The following is a 27,630-nucleotide window of genomic DNA, read 5'->3' on the forward strand; positions in this document are numbered from 1 at the left end:
TCAAAAACAAACAGAAAATTTCCTTTCAGTCCAGCTTTCTATTTTTATTGAAATAAAAGTACCCCCCCTACTTGCACATTTTTCAAACAAAATGAGCATGGATGAAAACCAGATATCTAGCATGTGAATCTGTTGAATGAGTTGGATCTGGACCTTTGCTTGACCAGTTTGCAAAACACAATCTGAGCCCCTTCATCTGTATCCCTGTCCAGGGTGATAAGATCTGGGGAAGAGAGGAAGCTCTTCATCTGCAACAACTGCTGCTTTTGCTTGGAGAGAGCAGGTGAACAAGCAGTAAACAGCGAGGAGGAGGAGGAAAGCAGAGCCGGGGAGCTCCAGGGCTTGTCAAGCTGGAGTTTGGGCCTTGGGAGATGCTCCTTGTGTGCTTCTGTCAAAAAAGTTTCTTCTCCCTCTCTGATAATCTTCTTTGACGATCACACGTAGCCAAGTAAGTTTGTCTTCCATGAACACGGTTTTAACAGTGAGTCCGTAAGTTACTGTCGAGGCCTGTTCTGGATCCACACGTCCTTCCACAGTGGGGACATAGGTTTCCAGGTGGGAGTTGATCACAGTGAGGGTGTGCCAAATGTGCCTTCCTCTTAGCACATTTCTTCCTTTTGTGCTGAGTTCAAGCTTCTTCAAAGTCCATGACACCTTTGGCTGTTCTCCCATTGGAGCGCTCACAGGCCAGCGTTTCCCAGTTTTCAGTGTTTATACTAATTTTTAAAGATTTCCCTGGAGAGTCTGTAAACCTCCTTTGTTGACCACCAGCATTACGCTTTCCATTTTTAAGTTTGGAATAGAGCAGTTGCTTTGGAAGACAATCAGGCATCCGCACAACATGATCGGTCCAACGAAGTTGATGTTGAAGAATCATTGCTTCAACACTGGTGATCTTTGCTTCTTCCAGTACACTGGCATTAGTTCGCCTGTCTTCCTAAGTGATGTGTAAAATTTTTCAGAGACACCATTGATGGAATCTTTCGAGGAGATGGCATTTATAAGTGGTCCACATTTCACAAGCATACAGTAAGGTTGGTAGTACAATAGCTTTGAAAACAAACATTTTGGTTTCCCTGCAAATGTCCTCTGCACTTCAGTCGGGAGAAAGCTGCACTCACAGAGCCCAGGCGACACTAGATTTATCTGTGATAATACTGGGGTCTGTGCTTATCCAATGATGCCGAATGCCAGGGGAGTCAGGACAGATGTGCAGGAGTGCTTCACAAAGCACATAGCTGAGATCCTTAGCTGCAGGTCATGCAGAATATTGGCACCAAGTTGGACATGGGTAGATGCCAGGGCAATGAAGCCACAGCACAGGTGACCACAATTGTGGGCAAAGTTGTATCATGCTTGCAGGATGCAGCATCAACTTGCAAATTTGGTGGGGGACAAAATGTGGGCGGGACCTGCAGCACATCGATGCCTGTGCATATTTGATCACATGTTTGGATGGAGGCTAAGGAATTAGCCTCATTCAGGGAGCAAATATGCTGGAAACGGTCTGGGTAGACCTAGGTTAAAATTCCTTTTTCAGCCACAAGGCTTGGTGGGTCATCACCAACCCCCCAGAGTAGTTGCAAAAACAGAACAGCAAAATCACCTTGTGCTCCCCTGAAGAAGGCTAAGATATTTATGTAATAAATCGTGGAGTTCTCCATTCTGCAGCCTATATTTAACTGCAACACATGTCCTGTTTTTATTGCCTTTCTCCCTCTTTTTCTGCTTCTCCCTCTATCAAAAAGACAATGATGATGGCATAACCATTCTATGGCCTTTTAAAGGTGTGTGGGACGGGGACGGTTATTGGTTTGCTTTTGCTTGGATTATGTATCTTATGATCTCATTTTGTATTTTTCTGTTGTGAACCACCCAGTGATCTTCGGATGAAGGGTGGTATACAAATTAGGGTTGCCGCACGTCCTTTTTTACCAGGACGTCTTCTTTTTCAGAGGTAAAATTTCTGTCCGGATGGATTTTTTGAGTTTACCAAAATGTCCAGGGGTGGGGTTGGAACAGACTACTTTTTGTGTTGCATATGCAGTAATAGACAGCCAAGTGCAAAACATAGACATACTGTGTGAATTTTGCATGATGCAGGAAAGGACCATGTCCTTGTTTTTGTATTTTTTGAAGGGACATTGTAGAATGCACCTGCTCCCTCACTCCCTCACTCCTTGCCCCTTGCCCCAGGTGCCGGCAAATGTGTCCTCTTTTTCGCTCTTCAAATTATGACATCCCTAAATAACCAGTGTGATCCCACTTAAGTCCAGCAAACCAATGTTGTACTCTATCATTTATCATGCAAAGCTAGAAGTGGAATCATAGAATCATAGAGTTGGAATAGACCACAAGGGCCATCGAGTCCAACCCCCTGCCAAGCAGGAAACACCATCAGAGCACTCCTGACATATGGTTGTCAAGCCTTTGCTTAAAGACCTCCAAAGAAGGAGACTCCACCACACTCCTTGGCAGCAAATTCCACTGTCGAACAGCTCTTACTGTCAGGAAGTTCTTCCTAATGTTTAGGTGGAATCTTCTTTCTTGTAGTTTGGATCCATTGCTCCATGTCCCCTTCTCTGGAGCAGCAGAAAACAACCTTTCTCCCTCCTCTATGTGACATCCTTTTATATATTTGAACATGGCTATCATATCACCCCTTAACCTCCTCTTCTCCAGGCTAAACATGCCCAGCTCCCTTAGCCGTTCCTCATAAGGCATCGTTTCCAGGCCTTTGACCATTTTGGTTGCCCTCCTCTGGACACGTTCCAGTTTGTCAGTGTCCTTCTTGAACTGTGGTGCCCAGAACTGGACACAGTACTCCAGGTGAGGTCTGACCAGAGCAGAATACAGTGGCACTATTACTTCCCTTGATCTAGATGCTATACTCCTATTGATGCAGCCCAGAATTGCATTGGCTTTTTTAGCTGCCGCGTCACACTGTTGGCTCATGTCAAGGTTGTGGTCAACCAAGACTCCTAGATCCTTTTCACATGTACTGCTCTCAAGCCAGGTGTCACCCATCTTGTATTTGTGCCTCTCATTTTTTTTGCCCAAGTGCAATACTTTACATTTCTCCCTGTTAAAATTCATCTTGTTTGTTTTGGCCCAGTTCTCTAATCTGTCAAGGTCGTTTTGAATTGTGATCCTGTCCTCTGGGGTGTTAGCCACCCCTCCCAGTTTGGTGTCATCTGCAAATTTGATCAGGATGCCCTTGAGTCCATCATCCAAGTCGTTGATAAAGATGAAGACACTGGCTATCTAGCGTGCTGTGTGGGATTGAAGTAAAAGCTTCCAAATTATTCCGAATTATTCCAAATTGAGCACTGGTGCTGCAGCATTGCCTGTCTTTATCACTATGTTTTCCTCAGAGTGCCAAGGCACCTCTCTTCTCATTATTTAATCTGATGTCCAGGGCTCGTAGCTGGATGAGGAACCCTGTGTTTGGGCAGATCCCTCGGTTTGAATCCACCGATTTTAAGGCCTCCACGAGTGTCATGTTTTCATGGATCATCAAATAAGCCAGCACTAAAGTGGCTGAGCGGCTTAACCCCATGGCACAATGGACAAATACCTTGCCTGCAGAGAAATAACAAAAGAACAGCATTTAACTGATGTGGAACATAGAAGGTTAAGACCAGCGCTTCCCTCACCACCCCACCCCAGCCGGAACTCATTGCAACTCAGTTCCGGCTCCTCTCAGGTGAGTGCCATTGCCATTATAAGAGAACAAGGAAGGTGTTCATTGTGAGTTCTAGCACCTCTTTTTCTAGAAAAATAACATTGTTTAAGACATTCAAGCTTCAGGGCTCCCAAAATTTGGTCCAATACTGCGGACAGGCCACGTGGCCTCCACACACAGCAGAGGTTGGGCCAGCCCCCTGTCCCATCAGGGAGACCCCGGCCACATCACTACCCCCGGCCGGCCAAACCGGTCAGCTGGGGGGCGTGGCTTACTCCTTTTAAAGCAGCTGCACAGCCAGGGTGTAGGAATAACGGAGGATGACAGGAGGTTGGCTGCAGGTGAGCGGTGCAGGAGCAAGCTGGTAAGCATGCTCCAAGCAAGCTGCCGCCTAGCTGTGCAGAGGCTCCTTTTATTAACAGAAGTCAACAATTGGAAACAGCAGTGAAACCACTCTGAACATGACGTAGTTCCGTCTAAGCACATTTCCAGCGTTATCAAATAGACGTGTTAGCAGGTGTTTCCCTAAAATGTTCCCCGATACTTGATTTCATCTGTGTCCCTGGTCATGCTCCAGCCAAGCGTTATGTCTAGTAACCAAATCTGTGAGAGGACAAATGGTCAGGGGGAAAACCCTGTTTGCTAGCCAAGAGGCCACATGTTTGTGGAGCATGGGTGCAAGGCTCCTTGGCACGCTGTGGCATGCCGGGTGCGAGGTGTGCCTCAGCACAAGCAGAACCTTACACCCACACAGGGGATCTCCCTTCTGGTTCGCCCTCTTTTCATGGTTTTTGTCGTATTGGCCTTGCTATGGACTTCGGTTGGTCGCTGTTGAGGGGCCTGGAGGAATTTTTCCACTTGGCAAATTGGCACTGGCCATTTGGTTTTCGCCTACCTTGTAGCAATCATCCCAACTTTTGTAGGGTTTGGCAGTTAGGCATTGGTAAAGCCTGGTTTGGGGGAGGGGAGGTGTGGCCATCACCTGCCCCTCCATTTTAAAGGATAATCCGTTAAAGGAATCCAGGGGGTCATGGTTCCTGTCCGAAGCCCGGGTGGAGGCTAGGGCCATGGCACGACCTTCCAGTGACCCTGGGGGAGCTCCAAATTGGTGTACATAAACAGGGCTCCCCTACTGGTGGTTTAACCCTTGTGAGACTTCCTGTATGGTGGGCGCGAGTCAGATATAGTCGGTTCAATTCTGATGCCTAAGCCAATACCACTCACATTCTGTAACCAATAAAGTTGTGGTCTAAATTTTGCCCATTAACCTCATACAGTATACGGTGTCCATATGCAATTATTCAACATAAAGGGGGAGGCCTCGGGGCCTTGACATGCAGTAGTAACTGTGGGAAGGATTTCTCTCCCTGAAGGTACACCTGTCTGAAGATACCCTGGAAAACCATTGAAGAGTCCATGACGGAGGCAGAACGAGACTCTATACAACACCCAGGGCCAATGATGAGATGCAGTTCCTTCTGCTAATTCTATGTACTGGTGGTGAGCTTAAAAGCCCTGCATTGGGTTATTATAAAAAGACATCTACAATGAGACACGAGTTACACATGTTTATGTAAAGTCAGCATTGGCCAATGAGAAGGTAAAGATCAAGGTAAAGGACACCTGGACGGTTAAGTCCAGTCAAAGTCCAGTCAAAGGTGACTATGGGTTGCGGTGCTCATCTTGCTTCAGGCCGAGGGAGCCAGCATTTGTCAACAGACAGTTTTCTCGGTCATGTGGCCAGCATGACTAAACTGCTTCTGGTGCAACGGAACACTGTGACGGAAACCAGAGCGCACGGAAACGCTGTTTACCTTCTCACCACAGCGGTACGTATTTATCTACTTGCACTGGCGTGCTTTTGAACTGCTGGGACAGAGCAATGGGAGCTCACCCCATCCTGTGGATTTGAACCGCCAACCTTCTGATTGGCAAGCCCAAGAGGCTCAGTGGTTTAGACCACAGCGCCACCCGCATCCCTACAACAAGATGCTTGAGTTATGCATGTTTATGTACAACTTTGGCCAATGAGAAGATAGGTGGTTAATCAACTTTAAAAATTATCAGACTGAATGATATAGCCCAATAACTTTTTATATAGGATTTGGGAGATGGGAATAACTTCCTGCTTTTTTCCAAACTAGCCCTGCTTCTGCACCTTCAACTTTGGCCAAACACAGAGAAATTAATCAAGCAACGCTTTCCATGCCACTATCACTACCCTAGGAAAAGTTTCACCTGCTCCAGTGCTAAGCTGCCATCAAACACATAGGAAGAGGTTCCTCAAAGAGTGACAACCCCACATGTGCCACTCCTCCTCCTTTCCTGGAGATCTAGTATGGGGAAGCCCATCCCTGAGCAAGAAAGACCAATTAAGCAAAGCATCCTTAAGTAGCTTTAAGCCCTTTGCTAAATGCGGCAAGATTAAAGGGAACAGCAGCAGCTTTGGGCCCACGCAGCTGGCAACCGAGTGCCTCTCGCATCTCGAAGGCCGTTTCTCCTCCCTCTATCTCCCTCTTACCTCCTGTAGCCTTCAAGGCATTGTGGATGAAATTCGCAGCATCCTGGAAGAAGACGCTGATATCAAACGAGGTGTCGTCAAATGCCTGCACCCCGTAGTACTCGATTGGCAGGTCTCTGTAATATCGAGCGCCTGTGTTGATGTTGTATGGCCCGTCTGCTGCGTTGAGGATGTGGGTGATGCCGAGGCTCTGCAGAATGGCTTTGCTTCGAGCTGCCCATCTGTCAAAAGATGATAAAGGGTTGCTGCGGCTGTGGCTGCTCCTGTTCCGTGTTGACATGGGCTTATTTAAGAGGCCTCTTGAGCCTCAAGGAAGCAAGAAGCAATGAGCACCTGCGTCTTATCTCTAATTCATAGCACAGTCCCTGTTTACCGGACCATGGCTCCTTACAACCTGCTCTGTCAGGCAGAATCAGTTTTAGGGCTTCTCTCCCTTGCCATGCAGTTGGAGGAATAATTTCTGTTCTCCCTCTTTCTTTTGGACTACAGGTCTCTCTGTGTTACGTTCACAATTCAAAGTGTTGGTGCTGAACTTTAAAGCCCTAAATGGCCTTGGCCCAGTATACCTGAAGGAGCGTCTCCACCCCTATCGTTCAGCCTGGACACTGAGGTCCAGCTCTGAGGGTCTTCTGGCAGTTCCCTCACTGCAAGAAGTATAATTCCAAATTTGGGAGACCAAAGCCACCTTCCTTAGTTGGAAGTTGCATTTTATGTAGTGATATTTTTGGTGGCCCATAGGCACGATCTAAATAGTTGATTTATTTTTTAGAAGTAAGATTTGGGAATATGTATTGGTAATCCTCTAAGAATGTATAAAAGCTTTGGAACAATATTCATTTTGAGGACATTAACCTTTCCCCAAAAGGGAAAGGTTTAGAGGTCCCCACCTTTCAATAGCAAAAGAAATCTCATTTATAATTTGATTCAAATTTAATTTTACAATTTGGTCTATATCTGATGAAATCATTATACCCAAGTATTTAATAAAGTCTTTGCACATCTGAAATTGATGGTTTCTATACAATGTAGCCCTTGGCCCAATTGGTAAAATTGGGCCAAATTGACTGGGGAAACTGAGTGGGGTATAAATATATTATTATTATTACTACTATTACTATTACATTGCCCTTACTCGCCTCATACCCTCCAACATTTATCCATTGAAAATAGGGATGTCCTAAGGAAAAGTGAAACATTCCAGGGTCAAATCTGAAACCGGGGTGGCTTCTGTAAATCTGGGACTGTCCCTGGAAAATAGGGACACTTGGGAGGGCTACCAACTCTGAGGTGCCTGGGTCCCTACAGCCCCCCTAATGCAGTAAAATATTTGAGGCCAACAGGGGCAGATTTAGGGGTACACAAAGGGTGCTCAGGCACTGAGTTTGCTGGATTTGGGGAAGGAGGCATGAGAGTTCAGACAGGGTCCTAGAGTCCTCTCACCTGCTTCCCAAAGGACATGTATGTGTCTGCGACAGAGAGCAAAAGAGGTTTTCCTTGGCAGTGGAGGGACGATGTATGTGTGTGCAAACAATTTGGGATCTGAACATTTAAATTCCACAAAATGTAATAGTTTTATGTAAAGTAATTTTACAGTGGTACCTCGGGTTGCAAACACCTTGGGTTACAAACACTTTGGGTTACAAACACTTTGGGTTACAGACTCCGCTAACCTGGAAGTAGCACCTTGAGTTAAGAACTTTACCTCAGGATGAGAACAGAAATCGTGCAGCGGCAGCGGGAGGCCCCATTAGCTAAAGTGCCTCAGGTTAAGAACCGTTTCAGGTTAAGAACGGACCTCCGGAACGGATTAAGTTCATAACCAGAGGTACCACTGTATATTTTAATTGTATTTGATTGTAATATTATATTTTAGTTGTACTTAGGTTGATCTGTGTTTTTCCCTTTTCAAATGAGCATTTAAAGGTTATATCGGTTTTAATTTGTCCATATTTCTGATAGAAAGTTGGTTTACAGAACCAGTTTATACTAGTCTATTTTATGGGATTTGGATGTTGAGATCCCAATTTGTTTGCTGCTATTTTATAGGATTTTTAATCTTCTGCTCTCCTTATGACTGGTAAGTAACAAGATGCAATCCTTCCATTTCCTTACGCGTCTCCAAGGTAGAGGTTTGGCCACACTTGATCCACGTGGTTGTCAGATCCTCCTCTGCTCCAAACTAGCCTCTGCAATTCAGAAAGTGCTGGTGTCTCATAACGGCTTCGACTTTCCGAGTTTTGATTCTTGGAGGAGCCGTTTCCAGCATGGCTCATACCTGCTTTTGTGCTTTCATGAGCTTCAGATGTAACTAAAATGGCCTTTGGGAAATGAGAGAGAGACGGGGGGTTAAAAACTTTGTTTAAAACCAAGGTTCCCACGGGGGGGGGGGTGCGTTTATTTTTAAGGGGGGCAATTTGGAAGCTTGTTTATACCAAGTTAATGGCCTTTTAGGCTTCCTCCACATGAATAGGAGCCTGTCTTCAAGGGCAGTCCCCGGTAGAGTGTATTCCAGTAGTCCAAGCAGGAAAAGAGCATGGACACCTGAGGTCAGGCAACCTGGTTCAGAAATGGCTGTGATTGGTCAACTAGCCTATTTTTTAATAATAATAATACAGTGGTACCTCGGGTTAAGTACTTAATTTGTTCCGGAGGTCCGTTATTAACCTGAAACTGTTCTTAACCTGAAGCACCACTTTTGCTAATGGGGCCTCCTGCTGCTGCCGCGCCGCCAAAGTCCAATTTCTGTTCTCATCCTGAAGCAAAGTTCTTAACCTGAGGTAATATTTCTGGGTTAGCGGAGTCTGTAACCTGAAGCGTATGTAACCTGAAGCGTATGTAACCCGAGGTACCACTGTAATAATAATAATAATAATAATAATAATAATATATTCAAAAGTTACAATACAGCTTTGTCCACTGCCATAATTATCACAGAATGATCACTCCAATCCTCAATCCCATTTCACTGCTGGCTTGCTGAATATCCTCAATAGGCGTAAGTTGGCCATGAAGCACTCCTATTACAGAAAAGTGAAAAGTTTGAATCCAGGTGTGCTCCCAGATTATGAACTGGATTCTTCGAGGGGAGCATAACCTCTCTCAGAGTAGGATGTGCACCTAAATTCCCAGACACATGAACCACCCACTCACAGCACTTCTGCCCTATCTGGGTTCAGCCTCTGTTTATTGAGCCCTCCGGTCATTCCATCACTGCCCAAGGCACCTGTGCAACACCTTCACAGCCTCTTCTGTTTCCAGTGGAATGGAGAGATAAACCTGCGTATCGACAGCATGCGGATGACACCATGCTTCAAATCCCCAGATGGCAGCTCCCAACACTTTGATACAGACATTAAATAGCATAGGAAACAGAGTGGACCTTTGTGGGACCCCACAGCCCAAAAGCCATGAGCCAAGCAATGGCCCCCTGAGACTGACGATGCAGGTAGGAGCAGAACCGCTTTAAGAAGCGCCATTGACTACCAGTTCCTTCAGTCGCTCCAGTGGAACACCATGGTCAATGGTGTGTCTTCTTGAGAGGGCAAGAAGAATCAACAAGATCACACACACCCCTGTCTCTCTCCCTATAGAGATTATCAATCCGGGAGACCAAGGCCATTACTGGGCCTGATACCAGGCTGGAAGAGACCTAGATTCTCTCCAAGCATACCTGCAGCTGACTTTCTACAACCATGAAAGCAATATTAGAGACTGGACGGTAGTTTCCCAAAACCTCTGGATCCAGTGTACCACTGCCTCTTTCAAGGTGGTGGGCATAACTCCCTTCTTGTTACCATTGTACCTCTTTGTGACTTATTATTCTGTCTTCTTTCTACAAGTTCCTTGGACTCTCTTCTGGGCTTCCTTGTGAGTGATGTGTTCCCGGCCTTCCTTCTCCTCCTCGCTCTGTTTCTTTTCTTAGTCGCCGACCTCCAACACGGGGATAAACAGCGCGCCTTCTCTGCGAGCTTGTGGATTAAGTTGCTGATACTCTGTTATTTTAAGTGCTTGCGGTTTTAAGCCTCGCTTCAAGCAGCGTGGGCCGCTTTGCATCCTGTAATTGGAGGAGAAAGAGGGAAACAATACCTTCTGGGTAACTGCAGGAGTTTCAGGGTGAGATTACACCAGCTGCAGGCGACTGAAGATTATGAAAATTCAAGCCGGAATGAGGCTTGTGGCAGAGGTGCTCCCCAGGGCTTCCTATCCGTAGACAGAGCAGGATTGGGCCAGCCTCTCAGCATCCTATCACTGAGTTAGCAAAATAATTTCAGCAAGTATTTCTTGGCATTGCAGAAGGTTAAAAGAGAGCTCCTTGCAAAATGGCCTTCTGCACTGCTACTAAAATACAAAGGCTATTAACAGAAAAAGTGGATCGCTGACGCCAGATTACCTTTTGCAGTATGGTTTTTGTGCATGCGTTTGCGCGTCGTCTCAAGCGCGCGTACCTACCAAATGTTGTAATCCACCCATAACATGTAGGATGCTGGTGGCGCTGTGGTCTAAACCACTGAGCCTCTTGGGCTTGCCGATTGGAAGGTTGGCGGTTCGAATCCCTGCAACGGGGTGAGCTCCCGTTGTTCTGTCCCAGCTCCTGCCAACCTAGCAATTTGAAAGCACACCAGTGCAAGTAGATAAATAGGTACTGCTGTGGCAGGAAGGTAAACAGCATTTCTGTGCACTCTGGTGTCCGTCACGGTGTCCTGATGTGTCAGAAGCAGTTTAGTCATGCTGGCCACATGACCCGGAAAGCTGTCTGTGGACAAACGCCGGCTCCCTTGGCCTGAAAGCGAGATGAACGCCACACCCCATAGTCACCTTGGACTGGACTTAACCATCCAGGGGTCCTTTACCTTTTTTTTTATAAAAAAAATCTTAACTAGTAAAAGTAAAGGTAAAGGGACCCCGACAGTCGTGACTGACTGGGGTTGCAGCGCTCATCTCACTTTATTGGCCGAGGAACCCAGTGTACAGCTTCCGGGTCATGTGGCCAGCATGACTAAGCCGCTTCTGGCAAACCAGAGCAGCGCACGGAAATGCCGTTTACCTTCCTGCCGGAGCGATACCTATTTATCTACTTGCACTTTGACGTGCTTTTGAACTGCTAGGTTGGCAGGAGCAGGGACCGAGCAACGGGAGCTCACCCTGTCGCAGGGATTTGAACCGCCAACCTTCCGATCAGCAAGTCCTAGGTAACCCACAGCGCTACCCACGTTCTTTGAGGAAAGTTGTCACTTGAGTGAGCTTCAAGGAAGCAGCTTGCCAGTCTAGTCTTCCTAAGCATCATCCGATGTCTGAAGAGTGTGAATCCTTAACAAGCCAACCCCTGGTCTTCAGTGATAAATTTTTCCTCCTGCATGTGGCCATCTCGACCCATGTTCTCCTGGCAAGTCACTTATGGTTGAGCACAGTGAAGTCGAACTACTTGGCCTGGACTGATTGAAAGCATATGGTAAGGGTACTTATCAGAATGGTAAATTAGGCCAATACGAATATCCCCATGCTGCCGAAGAGGGGCTGAGGCAGGGAGAGAGTGGCTTGCCTAAATATTGCCCAATTGACTAGAGATTTAAACCAGGTCCCCCAGTCCACACTCTTAAAGGAGACAGACTTACTGCGTCATGCGCTGAGCTGTTCAAGACCATCTCAAATTTGACGGCCTCTTCTCTCTGCCCCTTCCCCCCATCCCATAAGGCTTTGCCAGTGCCTTGTCATTGCCTAAAAATATTTCATTTTACAAGGCAGCCGTGGAGAACAGATGCTAGGGATTGCATTTTGGCCACTAGATGTTGCTCTGCAACCGCATAAGAAATGAGAGGAAGCAATAACTGAAATGGCTGCTCTCGCATACAACAATAATTCCCCAATTTCAACACTGATAGCATGGCCTCCCTTGTTGAGTGTCCCTGTTCATTGTTAATATGTAGGTAAGATCAACAGAGTTTTGAAAATTAGAATTACAGTACCCGACGAAAGATAGAATTCTGTGGGTCCTGGTCATTCTTGAACTTTCATTTGCTGTGAAGCCCATTCTGTGGATTCGTAGATTTAATTGGACCACTATAAAACTTCTGCATTTACTGTTTAACCGTATGGACTAAAAGAAATATGACTTCAGTTTATTTTTCTGTATCTCTCTGTGTTTCCTATCCTTAACACTGTAATGTCATGAATTTAGAGTGTTAAGATGGGTGCCAGATCCACCCTAATCCCCCTGCTATTTCCTAGACGTTACTCTTTCTTTGGCTGCACCCTATGTGTGCTGAGTGACTACATCCCCACCCATGTCTATCTAAAGGTGACTAATGGCAGGCACTGCAAATGACTCAGATGGCCGAACTAAAAACTGGCGTATCGTGTTTGCTTGGAGGCCACCACAGAGCTGGCAAATACATGGGTGTGGTGGAGGGAGAGCATGGCTTGGGTGGTGTGGCAGGGAAATTGTGAACAGTTCATGGGCAGAGAAAGCATGACTCAGACACAGAATTGGCAGGCAGCTTTAAAAGCCATGAGTTCTCATCATACTCTTTGTTCATTTGCTTTTCTCTCTTTTTTAGTGCAATGCTGTTTTGAGCAAATGGCTTGATTTTAAAACTTTTTAATCAGTGAGAAGGCTGTGGCGTTTGCCCGTTCATTTGAAAATGTTTGAACAGGGGAGAGAGAAACAGTTAAAAATGTAGACCAATAGGAAAGCCGAAGGCGGAGCCTACCTGTTTATAAAAGGGCTTAGCTTGAGGTTTTGTTAGAGTTGTTGGTGGTTAGTTGGTTGGTTTTAGTGGGTTGGTTGGTTGGGAAAGGCAGTTGGAAATGCAGTTGGCAGGCAGTTGGAAATAGAGAGACACTTAGGGCAGTGGGTTCTTGTGTGAGGGGAGGTAGAAGAGACAGAGACAGGATAAAATAAGACTAAGAAAGTAAAGAGTAACAATGTTTGGAATGCAGTTAAAGTTTGTTTGTGTCTGAAATAAACTACACTCTTCTTTGTTAATGTGAGAACCTGACTGAGACTAAGTGATTTACCAGGGAGGACCTGGTCGGTAGCAGCGGATTAGTGGTGTACTGGTCAATAGTCCGTGAGACGACTGGGGCCTCCGTAAAACCTTATCAAGAAAGCAGGTCTTTAACGTTGTGGGATTTTTTAATACAAGTACCGTATTTTTCGCCCTATAGGATGCACCAGCCCATAGGACACACCTAATTTTTTTTTTTTTTGGGGGGGGGGGGAATAAAGAAAAAAAAATTTATTCCCCCCCCCAGCCGTGGGAGAAGCCCGAGCTTTTAAAAACGCACCTACCGTAGTTTTTAGAGGAGAAAAGGATATCTGCCCGAAGCGCGGGGCACTCTGCTTCAGCGCGCTCCGGGCAGCAGGCTGCTATCCGCAGCCTAGGCAGCCCTGTGGGAACTCCCGCAGGGCTCCCTAGGCTGCAGATATCTGCCCGAAGCGCGGGGCGTTCTGCTTCAGCGCGCTCCGGGCGGCAGGCTGCTATCCGCAGCCTAGGGAGCCCTGCGGGAACTCCCGCGGGCTCCCCAGGCTTGCTGATAGCTTCCTGAAGTGACCCCTCTCGCTCTCCAAGCTTCAGCGAAAGCCTGCATTCGCCCCATAGGATGCACACAGATTTCCCCTTCATTTTTGGAGGGGAAAAAGTGCGTCCTATAGGGCGAAAAATACGGTATTTTCAAAAGAGCAGGCAAGAGATGTCACTGCAGCAAAGTCATTTGCCCTTATCTTCTTGCAAATCTTTTAAGAGTTCTCTAGTGCTTGTAAATGAACAATAAACAGGGCGTTGTTGTTGCTTTTTAAAGAGTTCTTTGAGTAGTGCCAGCTAGGTTGTAGGGCAGGGGTGATCTGGCAGACATTGTCAAAATCCTTTTTGGATTATGAAGTCTCCCAAAGCTGGAAAAGTCCAATTCATAAGAACAATAGACTCAAATATGCCATATTTTTCCATGTCTAAGACTAGGTTTTTTCCTACTAGATTATGTCAAATTAGGGGTGTCTTATACATGGGTAATGCTGAGGCCATTTTCTTAAATCTGAGTCTATTTGCTGTTTTGCTCATGATGGGACTTGTTTATTGCTTTTATTGTTCTGCGATTATTAATATACAATATCTTAATGTTTCATCGGTGTTAGCCAGCTGGAGAACACTGTTTCTGGGTGCCATATAAACGTTGCTTACTAAATATTAATGTTGTTAATAAAGTTTCCCAGCCTGAAAAAATCCAGGCAGGGAAAAGTCTCTGACAGACAAGACGAAGCATCTCACAATAGCGTCTGGGGTTTTGATGAATGTTAAACGATCCTTTAGCCTTGAAAGTAAAGAGGATAACTTCTCCCTAGGCAATGGCTTTTCGCACCTGTAGTAAAAGGAGGATGCCGGGGTACTACTAATTCTGTAGTGGTTTTGAAATGTTCTAGCTGCTCTGGGCCACAGTGATACAGAGCGGAGATATTTACAATGCCAAACATCAGTTGTGGTGTGCATCAGACTGCACTGTGCAACAGGTTCAGGGCACCTATATGCCCACTGATATTTCAAAAAATCCAAAGACTTACGGCCAAAAGCCTACAGGAATGAATTGGAGCTGTGTTTGATCAATAGGGCAAAGAACTTTCTGCCACCGCGCTTTAGGCTCCTTTCTCCTGCAAACCAGAAGTCCCTATCCAAAATTTGCCATCACATATTCCCTGTCAGGCTTCAGGGAATCAGCTTCCTCCCTCCCGTGGCAGTAGATAAGCAGAACAAAGGAAAAGGAGTCTTCTTACCAGTTAGAAACTTTAATAATCACAGCGAGAGAACAAAGAACCCATCTCCTAGTGTGGCGGTGCTCCCAGTTAAGGATCACACCCCCTTAAGTCCCTATTAATCCACGTTACTTCTACATGTTGAAATCTGAGCTTGTACCCTCTGTGCTTTCTGTGCTTTCTGTTCTGCCACTTTCTCAGCTCTTCTTGACCTTGGGGAGAGTGGAGGAATGCTGTCCAGAGACAATGAATCTGTTAACCCTCTCTCTCCCAGTGTTTCTTCTCCTAGCTGTTCCCCATCCAGTATTTCCCAGCTTCTGCCTTCTGAACTATGCCCCTCTGCAAACCACTGTTCCAAAGCTATACTGTCCTTTTGCTCCTGGGAAGATCCAGGAGCAGGAGCAGGAGCAGGGGGAGGTTCCCACCTTTCCTCCTCAGTGCAGCCCTCCTCAGCACGGTCCCTGACATTCCCTTATCTTGATCCAGAAGGAGTTCCCTTTCGATGCGCCAGAAAAGGAAGGCATCCAAAGCAGCCATTTCCTCCCAGGAGATATGTTCCTGGAGCAACTGGGACAGGGGACAGTGCCAGGCACAGCAAAACCAGGCAGGTAATGTGCCTTGGATGAAGACTTTCCTGTCTGCTCTTTTGTGTGTTTGCAGCAAGTGCAAATGCAACTTGAAATGCACTAGGGGGAAATGAACTCGCTGCCTTTTAAGCCACGAATGTGTGCCTAGCCTTTGGTGGCACAACGCAGGCTGCCCAACACCCACAGCTCTGTCATCTTAATGATGCCACCTGAGGTGGCCACCTCACTACCTCATGGAAAGACCAGCCCTGTATTTCCCCAGTATTTAACACCAGTCAGATTAAATCAAATAAACAAGGAATATTCGGTGTTATGTTGGAGGGGATGCCAGGAAACCAGGAATTATGTTCACGTGTGGTGGGGGTGTAAATATGTACATTTTTTATTTTATTTTTTGCAAAAAGTGTTTAAGGAGATAACAGAAATTACTGGGTGAAAGCTGGGCGAAAGTCCAGAGGTAGCATTATTATCAATTTACGATGAGGTGGAAGGTTCACAGGCTGTGAAGAACTTGCTCACAAATTTATTGACCGCTGCACGAATTGCTTTAGCTAGGAAGTGGAAGGGGCAAGGAAAATAGAAAATGGAAGAATGGTATAAAGAGGTGTGGGATATTGCTATTAATGATAAATTAACTTGTGCCATTAAGGTAAGATGGGGAATCCTCAAATGATTTTGAGGAGGTATGGAAGGTGTTTGTAGAATTTGTACTGTTAAAACGGAAAGGCGGTAAAACCACCGCAAGAGGTGTTGAAATTTTGGGAGGTTGGATAGTTACAATGGAATGGTCTCGGTGGTGGGGTGCACATTTTTACTGTTATTTATTTATGATTATAATTTTGTGCATTAAAAAAAAAAATCCAACCCCAGTAACACATTACAATTTGAGATCTAAATGCATTCCCGTTTTTAAGATAACTATTAATTCAGCTCAAAGGGGTTTCCAGTAGTAATGGTTAGGGTTCAAAAAGCTCCTTACAATCTTATACATTAAAAAAATTGTCCAGTAGCAACATGAAAGCTTTTACCAAGAACAAACTTAGTTGGTCTCTAAGGTGCTACTGGACAATTTTATATATATATATATATGTTTCGACTGCTTCAGACCAACACGACCACCACCTGAATCTTATACATTTCTATCTAAATATAATGACTTATCTTTGCAAAATTGTTGTAAACCGGGATTAGGTAAAGGTAAAGGTACCCCTGCCCGTACGGGCCAGTCATGTCTGACTCTAGGGTTGTGCGCTCATCTCACTTAAGAGGCCGGGAGCCAGCGCTGTCCGGAGACACTTCCAGGTCACGTGGCCAGCGTGCCGAAGCTGCTCTGGCGAGCCAGCACCAGAGCAGCACACGGAAACACCATTTACCTTCCCGCTAGAAAGTGGTACCTATTTATCTACTTGCACTTAAGGGTACTTTCGAACTGCTAGGTGGGCAGGAGCTGGGACCGAAAGATGGGAGCTCAGCCCGCCGCAGGGATTCGAATCGCCGACCATGCGATCGGCAAGTCCTAGGCGCTGAGGTTTTACCCACAGCGCCACCTGCGTCCCTTATAAGCCGGGATTAGTGAAATGCTATATGTGAGCACTCTGAAAAATCTGAAAGCTGCATGTGAGATGCTCTATGGGGGCACTGTGGGCCCTTCTCAATCTTATAAGCTTCAAATTCAATCTCCCTTAAAGAGAGCCAGAAAATTCAAGTGCCTAACCAGCATCTAGATGTTCTACATGTCAAGGTCCGCTCCAAACTAAGCATTCGAAATTCCTGTCAAGATAAATAACACAGCCTCAGGCTTAATTGCTGAGATTGGCAGCGGAAACCAAGTTCTCTGTCAGATGTTGTCACTTTGTCGTTTTGCTTTCTTCTTCACGTTACACAAGCTGACATAGCCTGATCTTGTACCGTAGCTCCAGATCTAAGTCTTGCAGCTGTTTCAGGAACCCTTGGTTCGGGGAGATGGCTCGATTCTGCAGGACCTTTCCAACGGCGTCAGCCAGGGAGAAATTCTGACAGATCATGAGGTAAGCCAGAACCAGGGCTGCTGATCTGCTTCTGCCTAGAATGCAGTGGACCAAGATCTTTCCTGGAACGGAGATGAAATGATTTAAGAAGAGAGCAACTGGGAACTCCTTTGAGCTCCTCCAGTAGGGGATTTTTGGGGTTCCTAATTTGTATTAAAGCAATCCAAATTGTCAAGTGGCTCTGAAGCTCACTGGGTGACCTTGGGCCACTCATTCACTCTGTCTCTCCGTCTGACCTATCTCAAAATGGTTGCTTGTCTGCCCCGGACACCAGCATCCCATGCTATGCTGCTGCTAATACCTAAAACATCAGTGCAGCAGTTCCACCAGGGCAGGCACTCACCGTTTGATAATAATTTTTTTATTAGTTTTCAATTACAGTCCAATAATAGCTTAATTATAACAATGCCAATTTATAATACAATTACGAATACCAGTCGTTCAAATACCAAATTATATAATTTAGGTGCCCCCCCGCATGCTAGAATGGATGGTTTGATGATTACGTCTGCATTCCAAAGTCTTATTAATTTCAATTACATTCTGGTCAAAATAATAATCCCTTATACAACAACGGCAATATTAATAACTTCTATTTGTGTTGACACATTAAATGATTTAGAAAACTACAAGGGAGGCGCTCAAACTATATCCTTGCTCTTCCTGTGTGTGGCAATTATTCTGACCATAGTGTTTCTTCCTGTCCTTGTAAAATGTTCTGTCTACCTTTTCCTGGTTGTTGCTGTTCTCCATCAGCAACTTTTCAGAAACTTCTCTATTGCTCCATCCCAAGGCACTCACCGTTTGGTACACTTAGGGCTTTGGTGATGAATTTGGAGGCAGGGCGGAAATGTACGCTGAGGTCAAAGTCTGGGGAGTCTTCTGCTGCTATTCCATAGTAATGGAACTCTGGTCCGTAGAACGTTTGGTTTCCTTTGCTTCCCCAGGCAGCGTGTGCCGCATTCAGTATGTGAGTGATACCCCGTTTCCTTAGCTCTTCCTTGTTGTGTGCCGCCGTGCTGCCGGGAAACAGATATGAAAGTGAGCAGGTGAGCAGAAATGAATCCCATGCCCTTATTTATTTATTACATTTATGTACCATCTTTGGGACGCGGGTGGTGCTGTGGGTTAAACCACAGAGCCTGGGACTTGCTGATCAGAAGGTCGGTGGTTTGAATCCCTGTGATGGGATGAGCTCCCATTGCTCGGTCCCTGCTCCTGCCAACCTAGCAGTTCGGAAGCACGTCAAAGTGCAAGTAGATAAATAGGTACCAGTCCGGCGGGAAGGTAAATGGCGTTTCCGTGCACTGCTCTGGTTCACCAGAAGCGGCTCAGTCAATAAAGCGAGATGAGCGCCGCAACCCCAGAGTCGGTCACAACTGGACCGAATGGTCTGGGGTCCCTTTACCTTTATACCATCTTTATCGTCCAAGCATCTCAAGGTGACTTACAGGGTTCTCCTCCTCCCCAATTCACCCTCACAATAACCCTGTGAGGTTAAGCTAAGAGATGGTGACTGGCCCAAGGTCGCCCAGTGGGCTACATGGCTGAGTGGGGATTTGAAGCCTGATCTCCCAGGTCCAACACTCTCACCATTACAAGAAGAAGGCAACTTAAACTGATGGAATATGCACAGCTTGCAGATCTAACATATAGAATAAGAGAGCAAGAAGAACATACGTTTAGAGAAGATTGGGAAATGTTTATTGAATATATGGGGGGAAATTATGTCTATTTGAAAACGCTGGCAGCATTAAGATAAATTCAACAGTGTAAATAAGTTTTGGTGGATGTAATAATGGAATACTGAATGGTTTATGTAAAATATGCAAGGATTTATGTTGTGCAAAATGAACCACGGAAAGAGAGGAAGGGAAGTCATTGATATTTTAAGGTTGTTTAAGTGAATATTCTAAAATGTAAAACAGAAATTTAACAAAAATTATAAAACCAAAACCAAAAACACATCAATCCATTATGCCACACTGGCTCATCTTATCATAGTGCAAACAGTAATACAGGGCTTAGTTTCCGATGAACGAGAAAGTGTTGGATATTGATTATTGATTTATTTATTTAAACAAATATGTAAGAAGAGCATAGTGAGTGCATATGCATTTCTTTCAGCAGGCAACGCAGCTGCTAATCCCACTTCAAATTCCTAGAAAAATATCATTATCATTATCATTATTGCCACAGCTCCCAGACCCAAAGCTGCATCTTCATTTTTTCTGAGGTCTGGTGGGCCAAGTCTTTCCTGTGGCAGGCCCTGTCCTGTGGAACTGCCTGCCAGCAGAGGCTTGGTAAGAATCATCCCTGCCTACTTTCAGATACCTGTTTAGAAAACTGCTATTTAGGTACGCCTCTGAAACATGAATTCCTTGCCCCTAACCAATATTTTTTCTAAGTGCTTCTCCTGATGTTTTGGTCCCACGTTCTAAGTGTGGCGTATGTGGTTCTTCCATACATGTTATCCTCACATGGGACGTGGGTGGCGCTGTGGTCTAAGCCACTGAGCCTCTTGGGCTTGCCGATCAGGAAGGTCAGCAGTTTGAATCCCTGCGATGGGGTGAGCTCCCGTTGCTCTCTCTCAGCTCCTGCCAACCTAGCAGTTTGAAAGCACACTAGTGTGAGTAGATAAATAGGTCCCACTGTAGCAGGAAGGTAAACAGCATTTCCGTGCGCTCTGGTTTCCATCATAGTGTCCCGTTGCACCAGAAGTGGTTTAGTCATTCTGGCCACATGAGCCGGAAAGCTGTCTTTGGACAAACACCGGCTTCCTCAGCCTGAAGCGAGATGAGCGCCGCACCCCATAGTCGCCTCACAACAACCTTGTGAGGTAGGTTAGGCTGAGAAACTGTGACTGGACTTTCCCCCTCTGAAATCATAAAGGGCAAGAAAACCATGTTAAGTTATCTGGGCATCAACTTCTTCGGAAGCCTGTGATGGATCTTTTGTATATAGCACAATGGTCTCTTAATCGAGATTTGCAGGATTTTCCTGTAAAGGCTGATGCAATAGAGGGCACACTTTGAACCGCTTATCTGGATAAACCTCCTCCAGTATGGACAATCACATTCGAAGGGCACAGATATCACCATGTGGTATCATTAGCACAGGGCATTCTCTGTGTCCTGCTGTGAACTGCTGCCGAGCTGCACTTGGCACAGATGAACGGGCCGAGGGCTGTGGATAATGTTTTCATATAGATGTAATCATATTTTCATCTGGACAGGAAGGGCACACACACAGAAAGTCGCCATCCTTCATTTTGAAACAGATGTTGCATGTGAAATGTGCCGATTTTATACTAGGTTTACGTCTTCAGAATAAAGACAGGCTGCACTAACAGAATCGCTGTTTGGATTTGTTATTTTATTTCCATAACAAGGAAAGCTTCCTTTCATTTGTGGCTCCTTGAACATATGGACAGGGTACGGTCCTGATGTTACGACAATCCAGTGGATTGCGTAAGCTTCCCCTAGCAGGATCTCATCCGGTACTTATTTCAAAATGATTGCCGCTGATCCGAAAGGGTTGTGCTTTCAGCATCTCTTTCTGTCCTATTGATAATGTCAGGGAAAGTTTAAATAGAGTGTAGGGTAGGATCAAATTCCAATAAGGCAGATCTGCCTAGAGTAGTATGAATCACTGAATCAGAATCTACATTTCATAAATTAATACTGACATATTCCAGTGAGGCAGTTTTGTTGCAACTTATGAGAGTCCTGCAGCTTCGTAAACACTAATAAGATTTATTGAGACAGAAGCATTTGTAGTTAGAGGTTCTTTTTTCAGATGCTGAAAACGGTTGGTCTTAGATAGCAGTTTCCCCTTTGTCCCATCCTTTCTAGACGTGGGCTGAGCAGTTTTGCAATTGTTCTGCTGATTTCCCCTGGAAAACACACTTTTTACCGCTGAATTGGAACGAACGGCAATTCACGGAAAACACAATTGCTGTTTACATACCCTCCAACATTTATCTGATGAAAATAGGGACGTCCTAAGGAAAAGCAGGGACGCAGGTGGCGCTGTGGGTTAAAGCCTCAGCGCCTAGGACTTGCCGATCGAAAGGTCGGCGGTTCGAATCCCTGCGGCGGGGTGCGCTCCCACTGCTCGGTCCCAGCGCCTGCCAACCTAGCAGTTCGAAAGCACCTCCGGGTGCAAGTAGATAAATAGGGACCGCTTACCAGCGGGAAGGTAAACGGCGTTTCCGTGTGCGGCTCTGGCTCGCCAGAGCAGCGATGTCACGCTGGCCACGTGACCCGGAAGTGTCTCCGGACAGCGCTGGCCCCTGGCCTCTTAAGTGAGATGGGCGCACAACCCCAGAGTCTGTCAAGACTGGCCCGTACGGGCAGGGGTACCTTTACCTTTACCTTTTAAGGAAAAGCAGGACATTCCGGGATCAAATCAACTGATGCTTTCCTTCTATCTGTCCACAATAGAAAGTGTTCTCTCATACTGTATTACGGTGTGGTACGCTGGTTTGACAGCCATGGGCAGAAAGTCCCTACAGAGGGTGGTGAAGACAGCACACGATATCATGGGCTGTCCCTTGAGTCCGCTAGTTGTTATTGCAGGAGACCGTTGCCTCAGAAGAGCGAGGAACATTCTCAGGGATGACTCACACCCTGGCCAGCACCTTTTTAATCTCCTGCCCTCGGGCAGGAGATATAGAAGCATGATAAGCTGCACCAACAGGTTAAAGAACAGTTTCTACCTGTGGGCCATGAGGCTGCTGAATGGAAGACAGCAACATTGCAGCTGACGTTCGGAGTTGGTGGTCGGATGACAGCACACAGAGTGTAACAAGGACTGAGAGATTGTGGGGGGGGAGGGGGGGCTCGTTTAATCTCACTGTAAACAAGTGGTACAGTGACAATAAAGTATTTCTATATTCTATATTTCCATAAATCAGAAACTGGGACAGATTCTGTAAATCTGGAAAACCCTGGAAAATAGGGACACTTAGAGGGTCTGCGTTTGGTCCAAGTCAGTTGTAAAATACAGGGAAGCAGTGAGGCAAACGGAAGTTACACAAATTAGATTAAGATATACAGCAAGAAAATGCAGCAAGAAAAGCCCTTTACAATGACAAAAGGCCAAGGAAAGATACAGATAGTAGCAGATGCAAAATACATATGAATACAAGATTCAAAGAGAATGGGTGTGATTCTTCTGCAACTGGCCGCACCTGATTGTAAATGAGCATAGCAAAAATAGTATAAACTCCCTAAAATGGGACAATTACTCCAGATCTATACCAAGTCTGAGTTCCTTTAGTTGATAAACTAATGGAGTCTAGCTCAGTAGCTTATTTAAAAAAAAACCAAACACTGGATTTGTTTGAATGCTGGCCAGCACCAGCTTTTAAATGGTCAGATGAATTAAATAGTCTAGGAGCATGCAAAGGGAAAGGTTCGGTGACAGGGTATAACTCTTCTTTCCGATAAGAGGCTGAGGCGGCAAATATCGGAGGAATCTGGATGATTTATTTAGCAAGCTTGGAACATGTGGTCCTAATGAATTATTGCTGCTCACTTATGAGACGTTTTGACCAATAGCATGCACTGCATTGACTTCTTAAATAGCACAGCTTTATACAAAATATGCTGTTAGCAGCTAGTAACAGGAAGTGACCGACAATGGAGCCAAATGATGTGGGCAGAATTCCTGCATTGCTGGGGGTTGGACTAGATGACCCTCGGGGTGCCTTCCCAGTTCCAACGTTTGCAATTCTATGGGACTGGGGCATAGGAAACTAATGTGCCATGACAATATGTCAGAGGAGAAGATGGTGAAATGCAAACAGAGGACACAGAAAGGGCTGAACTCCTCAATGCCTTCTTTGCCTCAGTCTTCTCCGATAAAGAAAACAATGCCCGACCTGAAGAATTTGGAGCAAATGATTCAGCAGAGGAAACACAGCCCAGAATAACTAAGGAGATAGTACAAGAATACTTGGCTAGTTTAGATGTATTCAAGTCTCCAGGGCCAGATGAACTGCATCCAAGAGTATTAAAAGAACTGGCAGATGTGATCTCAGAACCACTGGCAGTCATCTTTGAGAATTCCTGAAGAACAGGCGAAGTCCCGGCAGACTGGAGGAGGGCATATGTTGTCCCTATTTTCAAAAAGGGGGAAAGAGAGGACCCAAATAATTACCGCCCAGTCAGTCTGACATCAATACCAGGGAAGATTCTGGAGCAGATCATTAAGCAAACAGTCTGTGAGCACCTAGAAAGGAATACTGTGATCACCAATAGTCAGCATGGATTTCTGAAAAATAAGTCATGTCAGACTAACCTGATCTCGTTTTTTGACAGAATTACAAGCCTGGTAGATGAAGGGAACGCAGTGGATGTAGCCTACCTTGATTTCAGCAAGGCATTTGACAAGGTGCCCCATGATATTCTTGTAAAGAAGCTGGTAAAATGCAGACTTGACTATGCTACCACTCAGTGGATTTGTAACTGGCTGACTGACCGAACCCAAAGGGTGCTCATCCATGGTTCCTCTTCATCCTGGAGAAGAGTGACTAGTGGGGTGCCACAGGGTTCTGTCTTGGGCCCCGTCTTATTCAACATCTTTATCAATGACTTGGATGATGGACTCAAGGGCATCCTGATCAAATTTGCAGATGACACCAAACTGAGAGGGGTGGCTAACACCCCAGAGGACAGGATCACACTTCAAAACGACCTTGACAGATTAGAGAACTGGGCCAAAACAAACAAGATGAATTTTAACAGGGAGAAATGTAAAGTATTGCACTTGGGCAAAAAAAATGAGAGGCACAAATACAAGATGGGTGACACCTGGCTTGAGAGCAGTACATGTGAAAAGGATCTAGGAGTCCTGGTTGACCACAACCTTGACATGAGCCAACAGTGTGAGGCGGCAGCTAAAAAAGCCAATGCAATTCTGGGCTGCATCAATAGGAGTATAGCATCTAGATCAAGGGAAGTAATAGTGCCACTGTATTCTGCTCTGGTCAGACCTCACCTGGAGTACTGTGTCCAGTTCTGGGCACCACAGTTCAAGAAGGACACTGACAAACTGGAACGTGTCCAGAGGAGGGCAACCAAAATGGTCAAAGGCCTGGAAACGATGCCTTATGAGGAATGGCTAAGGGAGCTGGGCATGTTAAGGGGTGATATGATAGCCATGTTCAAATATATAAAAGGATGTCACATAGAGGAGGGAGAAAGGTTGTTTTCTGCTGCTCCAGAGAAGCGGACACGGAGCAATGGATCCAAACTACAAGAAAGAAGATTCCACCTAAACATTAGGAAGAACTTCCTGACAGTAAGAGCTGTTCGACAGTGGAATTTGCTGCCAAGGAGTGTGGTGGAGTCTCCTTCTTTGGAGGTCTTTAAGCAGAGGCTTGACAACCATAACCATATGTCAGGAGTGCTCTGATGGTGTTTCCTGCTTGGCAGGGGGTTGGACTCGATGGCCCTTGTGGTCTCTTCCAACTCTATGATTCTATGATTCTATGATTCTATGAATATGTGTATGTTGCTGCAGTTGAGTGATAAGGGAGCTCCTCTGTGGCATCTGCAGCAGAGGTTTGAGTGCCAGGTGTTCCCCCTTTTTGGGCCCTAACAGGTCTCCTTTCCACTGTTGGAGCTTGAAATATTGTCTCCAGATTCCCAGCTCCATGTCCTGTCAAGTACTATACTAGCTGATGGAGTGGGGGCTTGGTAGTATCATTGAGTACCGTATTTTTCGCTCTATAGGATGCACTTTTCCCCCTCCCAAAATTAAGGGGAAATGTGTGTGCAAAATTAAGGGGAAATGCAGGCTCCTTGGCTTCAGCGATAGCAACACGAAGCCTCCGAAGCTCAGAGGGAGAGCTCCCTCCGCGCTCTGGAGGCTTTCGTTGCTTTCGCTGAAGCCTGGAGAGCGAGAGGGGTCGGTGTGCACCGACCCCTCTCGCTCTCCAGGTTTCAAAGATAGCCGCCTGAAGCCTCTGGAGCACAGCGCGAGTTCCCGCTGCGCTCTGGAGGCTTCAGGTTCCTTTTGCTGAAGCCGGGAGAGCAAGACTCTTCTGACTTAGGCAGAGAGGGAAAGCTGTGCAGCGCCCCTTTAGCCAAGCGGGAGGAGAAATGGAAGGGGCTCTGTTTCTCCTGCCGCTTTGCTGAAGGGGCACTGAGCAGATAAGGGGAGATTTTTTTTTTCTTGTTCTCCCCCTCTAAAACAAGGTGCGTCCTATGGTAGGGTGCGTCCTATAGAGCGAAAAATACGGTATGTTTTGCAGTGTTGGACGGGGCTGTTGGGGAAGTGCTCTGATCATTCCAAAGTCATTTGCTGCTTGCATTTTGGCTCACCATGTGGCTGATTGGTGACTCTGGCTTCCCATCCTGGGTTGAGTGGGCGTCAGAGAAGACGGGCACGCAGCAGTGGCATTTCTGTGATAACGGCGAGTATAGGATTGCTCAACCCAGACAATTTGGTAGGGGATAATGTAACTTGGAGAACTTACGGTCACATGACACCGTATCCAATTTGCAAGAACACGGAATGTTATTTTTTTGCGGACGACTTTAGTTACCCTTTAGTTTCTGTAGGCTTCAGGTCAACTGAAATATTAGTGATAAATCCATCTGCACTGGAATTTAGAATGATACATTATGACATGTGCCAGTTGCCATGACGGGACTGGACAATAGTGTGTTTGCTTCTCAGAACTTCTGACTTCAGCCATGTGACTTCTTGCAGATATCTAAATCATTTAACTCTCTATCATCTTTCCTTGAAAACAGAGGCTCAGTCTAGTGGTTGCATATCCCTTTCAAGAGCAGAGGTTGGGATCAGTTGAGCACAGTATACTCTATGCCATTTCCTACCTCAGGGTTCAGATCTGATTTTTTTATGCACCAAAGGTTGACAAGCGCATGCTAACTGTATAATTAATCCACCGTATATTTGCCAATGTAAAATGCAGATAATCACTCCAGAGGATTATACTTTCAAAATACAGAGCAGGATAAAACAATAGGAGTTGTATTTGTAAATTGCATATGGATAGAGCAGCAAATTCTTGGTGCATAAACACATAACTAATCAATCGAATATTCAGACATACAATCTGTAACCAGGCCCACAGCTAGGGTTTCTGAGAAACTCAACCTTCAATTTAGAAAGTCCATCACCACTCATGTTTCTTGAAGACGTGCATTTTAAATTCACCAGTATAAGGTTTCAGTAGCCACTGGAATTTCTGTACTCTGCTAGGCTACCTCACTCGTCCGCAGATTTCTCAGTTTGAATACCTTGTCTACATTCCTTGCATCTTTCTCCACTTGTCTGGAAATCACACCTTGTTCTCACCCAACTGTAAATTCTTTTTTAAAAAATTCTGTATCTAACACAGAACATCCTGGGCACCCCAAATGCAGAGGGTGGTTTGCGTCACTTGGGTGTAGATAGGATAGGTATTCTGGGCAAAGAAAGTGGGTTCCTTTGCTAGAATTTAGATTTTTAGTTTTAGCACATAATATATTATCTTGTGTCTCTGTGATAGGACTATCTGTGCTGTTCCTGCCCCAGTAATATACAGATTTTTGTAATGTGCTTTCTGTTATGAAGGTTGTCCAGGAATTCCCACCCATGTTGAACGACAGAGAAAAACAAGGGAAACTCTTTTTAGACTTTAACTTCAGCGTGCACAGATCTGTCCTCCGTTAGCAATGTGAATTCATTGGTTATAACATTACACTGCTGTACAGTACCTTCCTTTTACCCTACGCTGAAGCCGCGACTTCGTTCCGGGTCACACTTACATGTTGCCTATATAAAGGTTGGGCCACACTTCATCTATCTCATTTAATTCCATCCTGCAGCTGTCCATCACATGCTCCAACTCTTTGACGGAGGGTGAGGCGGATCTGCGGCTGTTCATTTTGCAAAAGGAGGCGATTGTCTTTGGGAATGGGTCATCTGCTGTCATGCGATGATACATGGTCGTTGCAGAGCCCCAATAAGCTCCAGTTACCTTTCGACGTTTGACAGGGAGAAGCAGGTGTGCCTCTTGAGAGATGTCTCCTTTTCGTCCCCTGCCCACC

At 45.7% G+C, this 27,630-nt stretch overlaps 3 protein-coding genes and 1 long non-coding RNA gene across 8 annotated transcripts in view; 1 reads left to right on the plus strand and 3 right to left on the minus strand.

The window, feature by feature from the left end:
- The window catches only part of LOC307215791 (dual specificity protein phosphatase 13A-like), a 75,731-nt gene that overhangs the window by 42,448 nt on the left and 5,653 nt on the right, over positions 1 to 27,630 (minus strand). The window lies entirely within an intron of this gene.
- Positions 19 to 13,005, minus strand: LOC307215787 (dual specificity protein phosphatase 13B-like). 4 transcript variants are annotated; one of them, XM_079975516.1, is made up of 6 exons: positions 11,819 to 12,238; positions 10,009 to 10,260; positions 8,639 to 8,796; positions 8,319 to 8,524; positions 6,207 to 6,427; positions 19 to 3,582 (listed from the first exon to the last, which is right to left on the minus strand). In XM_079975516.1, the coding sequence occupies exons 4-6, from the start codon at positions 8,477 to 8,479 to the stop codon at positions 3,371 to 3,373; spliced, it is 594 nt and encodes a 197-aa protein (XP_079831642.1). In that variant the 5' UTR covers positions 8,480 to 8,524; positions 8,639 to 8,796; positions 10,009 to 10,260; positions 11,819 to 12,238; the 3' UTR covers positions 19 to 3,370. The 4 variants fall into 4 exon arrangements, with proteins under 4 accessions (XP_079831642.1, XP_079831641.1, XP_079831643.1 ...); XM_079975515.1 differs by lacking the exons at positions 8,639 to 8,796; positions 11,819 to 12,238 and adding an exon at positions 12,914 to 13,005; XM_079975517.1 differs by lacking the exons at positions 8,639 to 8,796; positions 10,009 to 10,260 and adding an exon at positions 10,293 to 10,448.
- LOC307215818 lies at positions 3,564 to 17,181 on the plus strand. Of its 2 annotated transcripts, XR_013838639.1 has the most exons (4): positions 3,564 to 3,706; positions 5,059 to 5,185; positions 15,433 to 16,724; positions 17,107 to 17,181. It is a non-coding gene; the product is annotated as an uncharacterized lncRNA (long non-coding RNA). The 2 variants fall into 2 exon arrangements; XR_013838640.1 differs by lacking the exons at positions 3,564 to 3,706; positions 5,059 to 5,185 and adding an exon at positions 13,000 to 13,114.
- On the minus strand, positions 17,153 to 27,584 carry LOC307215784 (dual specificity protein phosphatase 13A-like). Its single transcript, XM_079975509.1, has 3 exons — positions 27,349 to 27,584; positions 18,362 to 18,579; positions 17,153 to 17,622 (listed from the first exon to the last, which is right to left on the minus strand). The coding sequence occupies exons 1-3, from the start codon at positions 27,525 to 27,527 to the stop codon at positions 17,411 to 17,413; spliced, it is 609 nt and encodes a 202-aa protein (XP_079831635.1). The 5' UTR covers positions 27,528 to 27,584; the 3' UTR covers positions 17,153 to 17,410.

The sequence above is a fragment of the Podarcis cretensis genome, assembly GCF_951804945.1.
Source record: "Podarcis cretensis genome assembly, chromosome: 5".
Classification (NCBI taxonomy): Eukaryota; Metazoa; Chordata; class Lepidosauria; order Squamata; family Lacertidae; genus Podarcis; species Podarcis cretensis.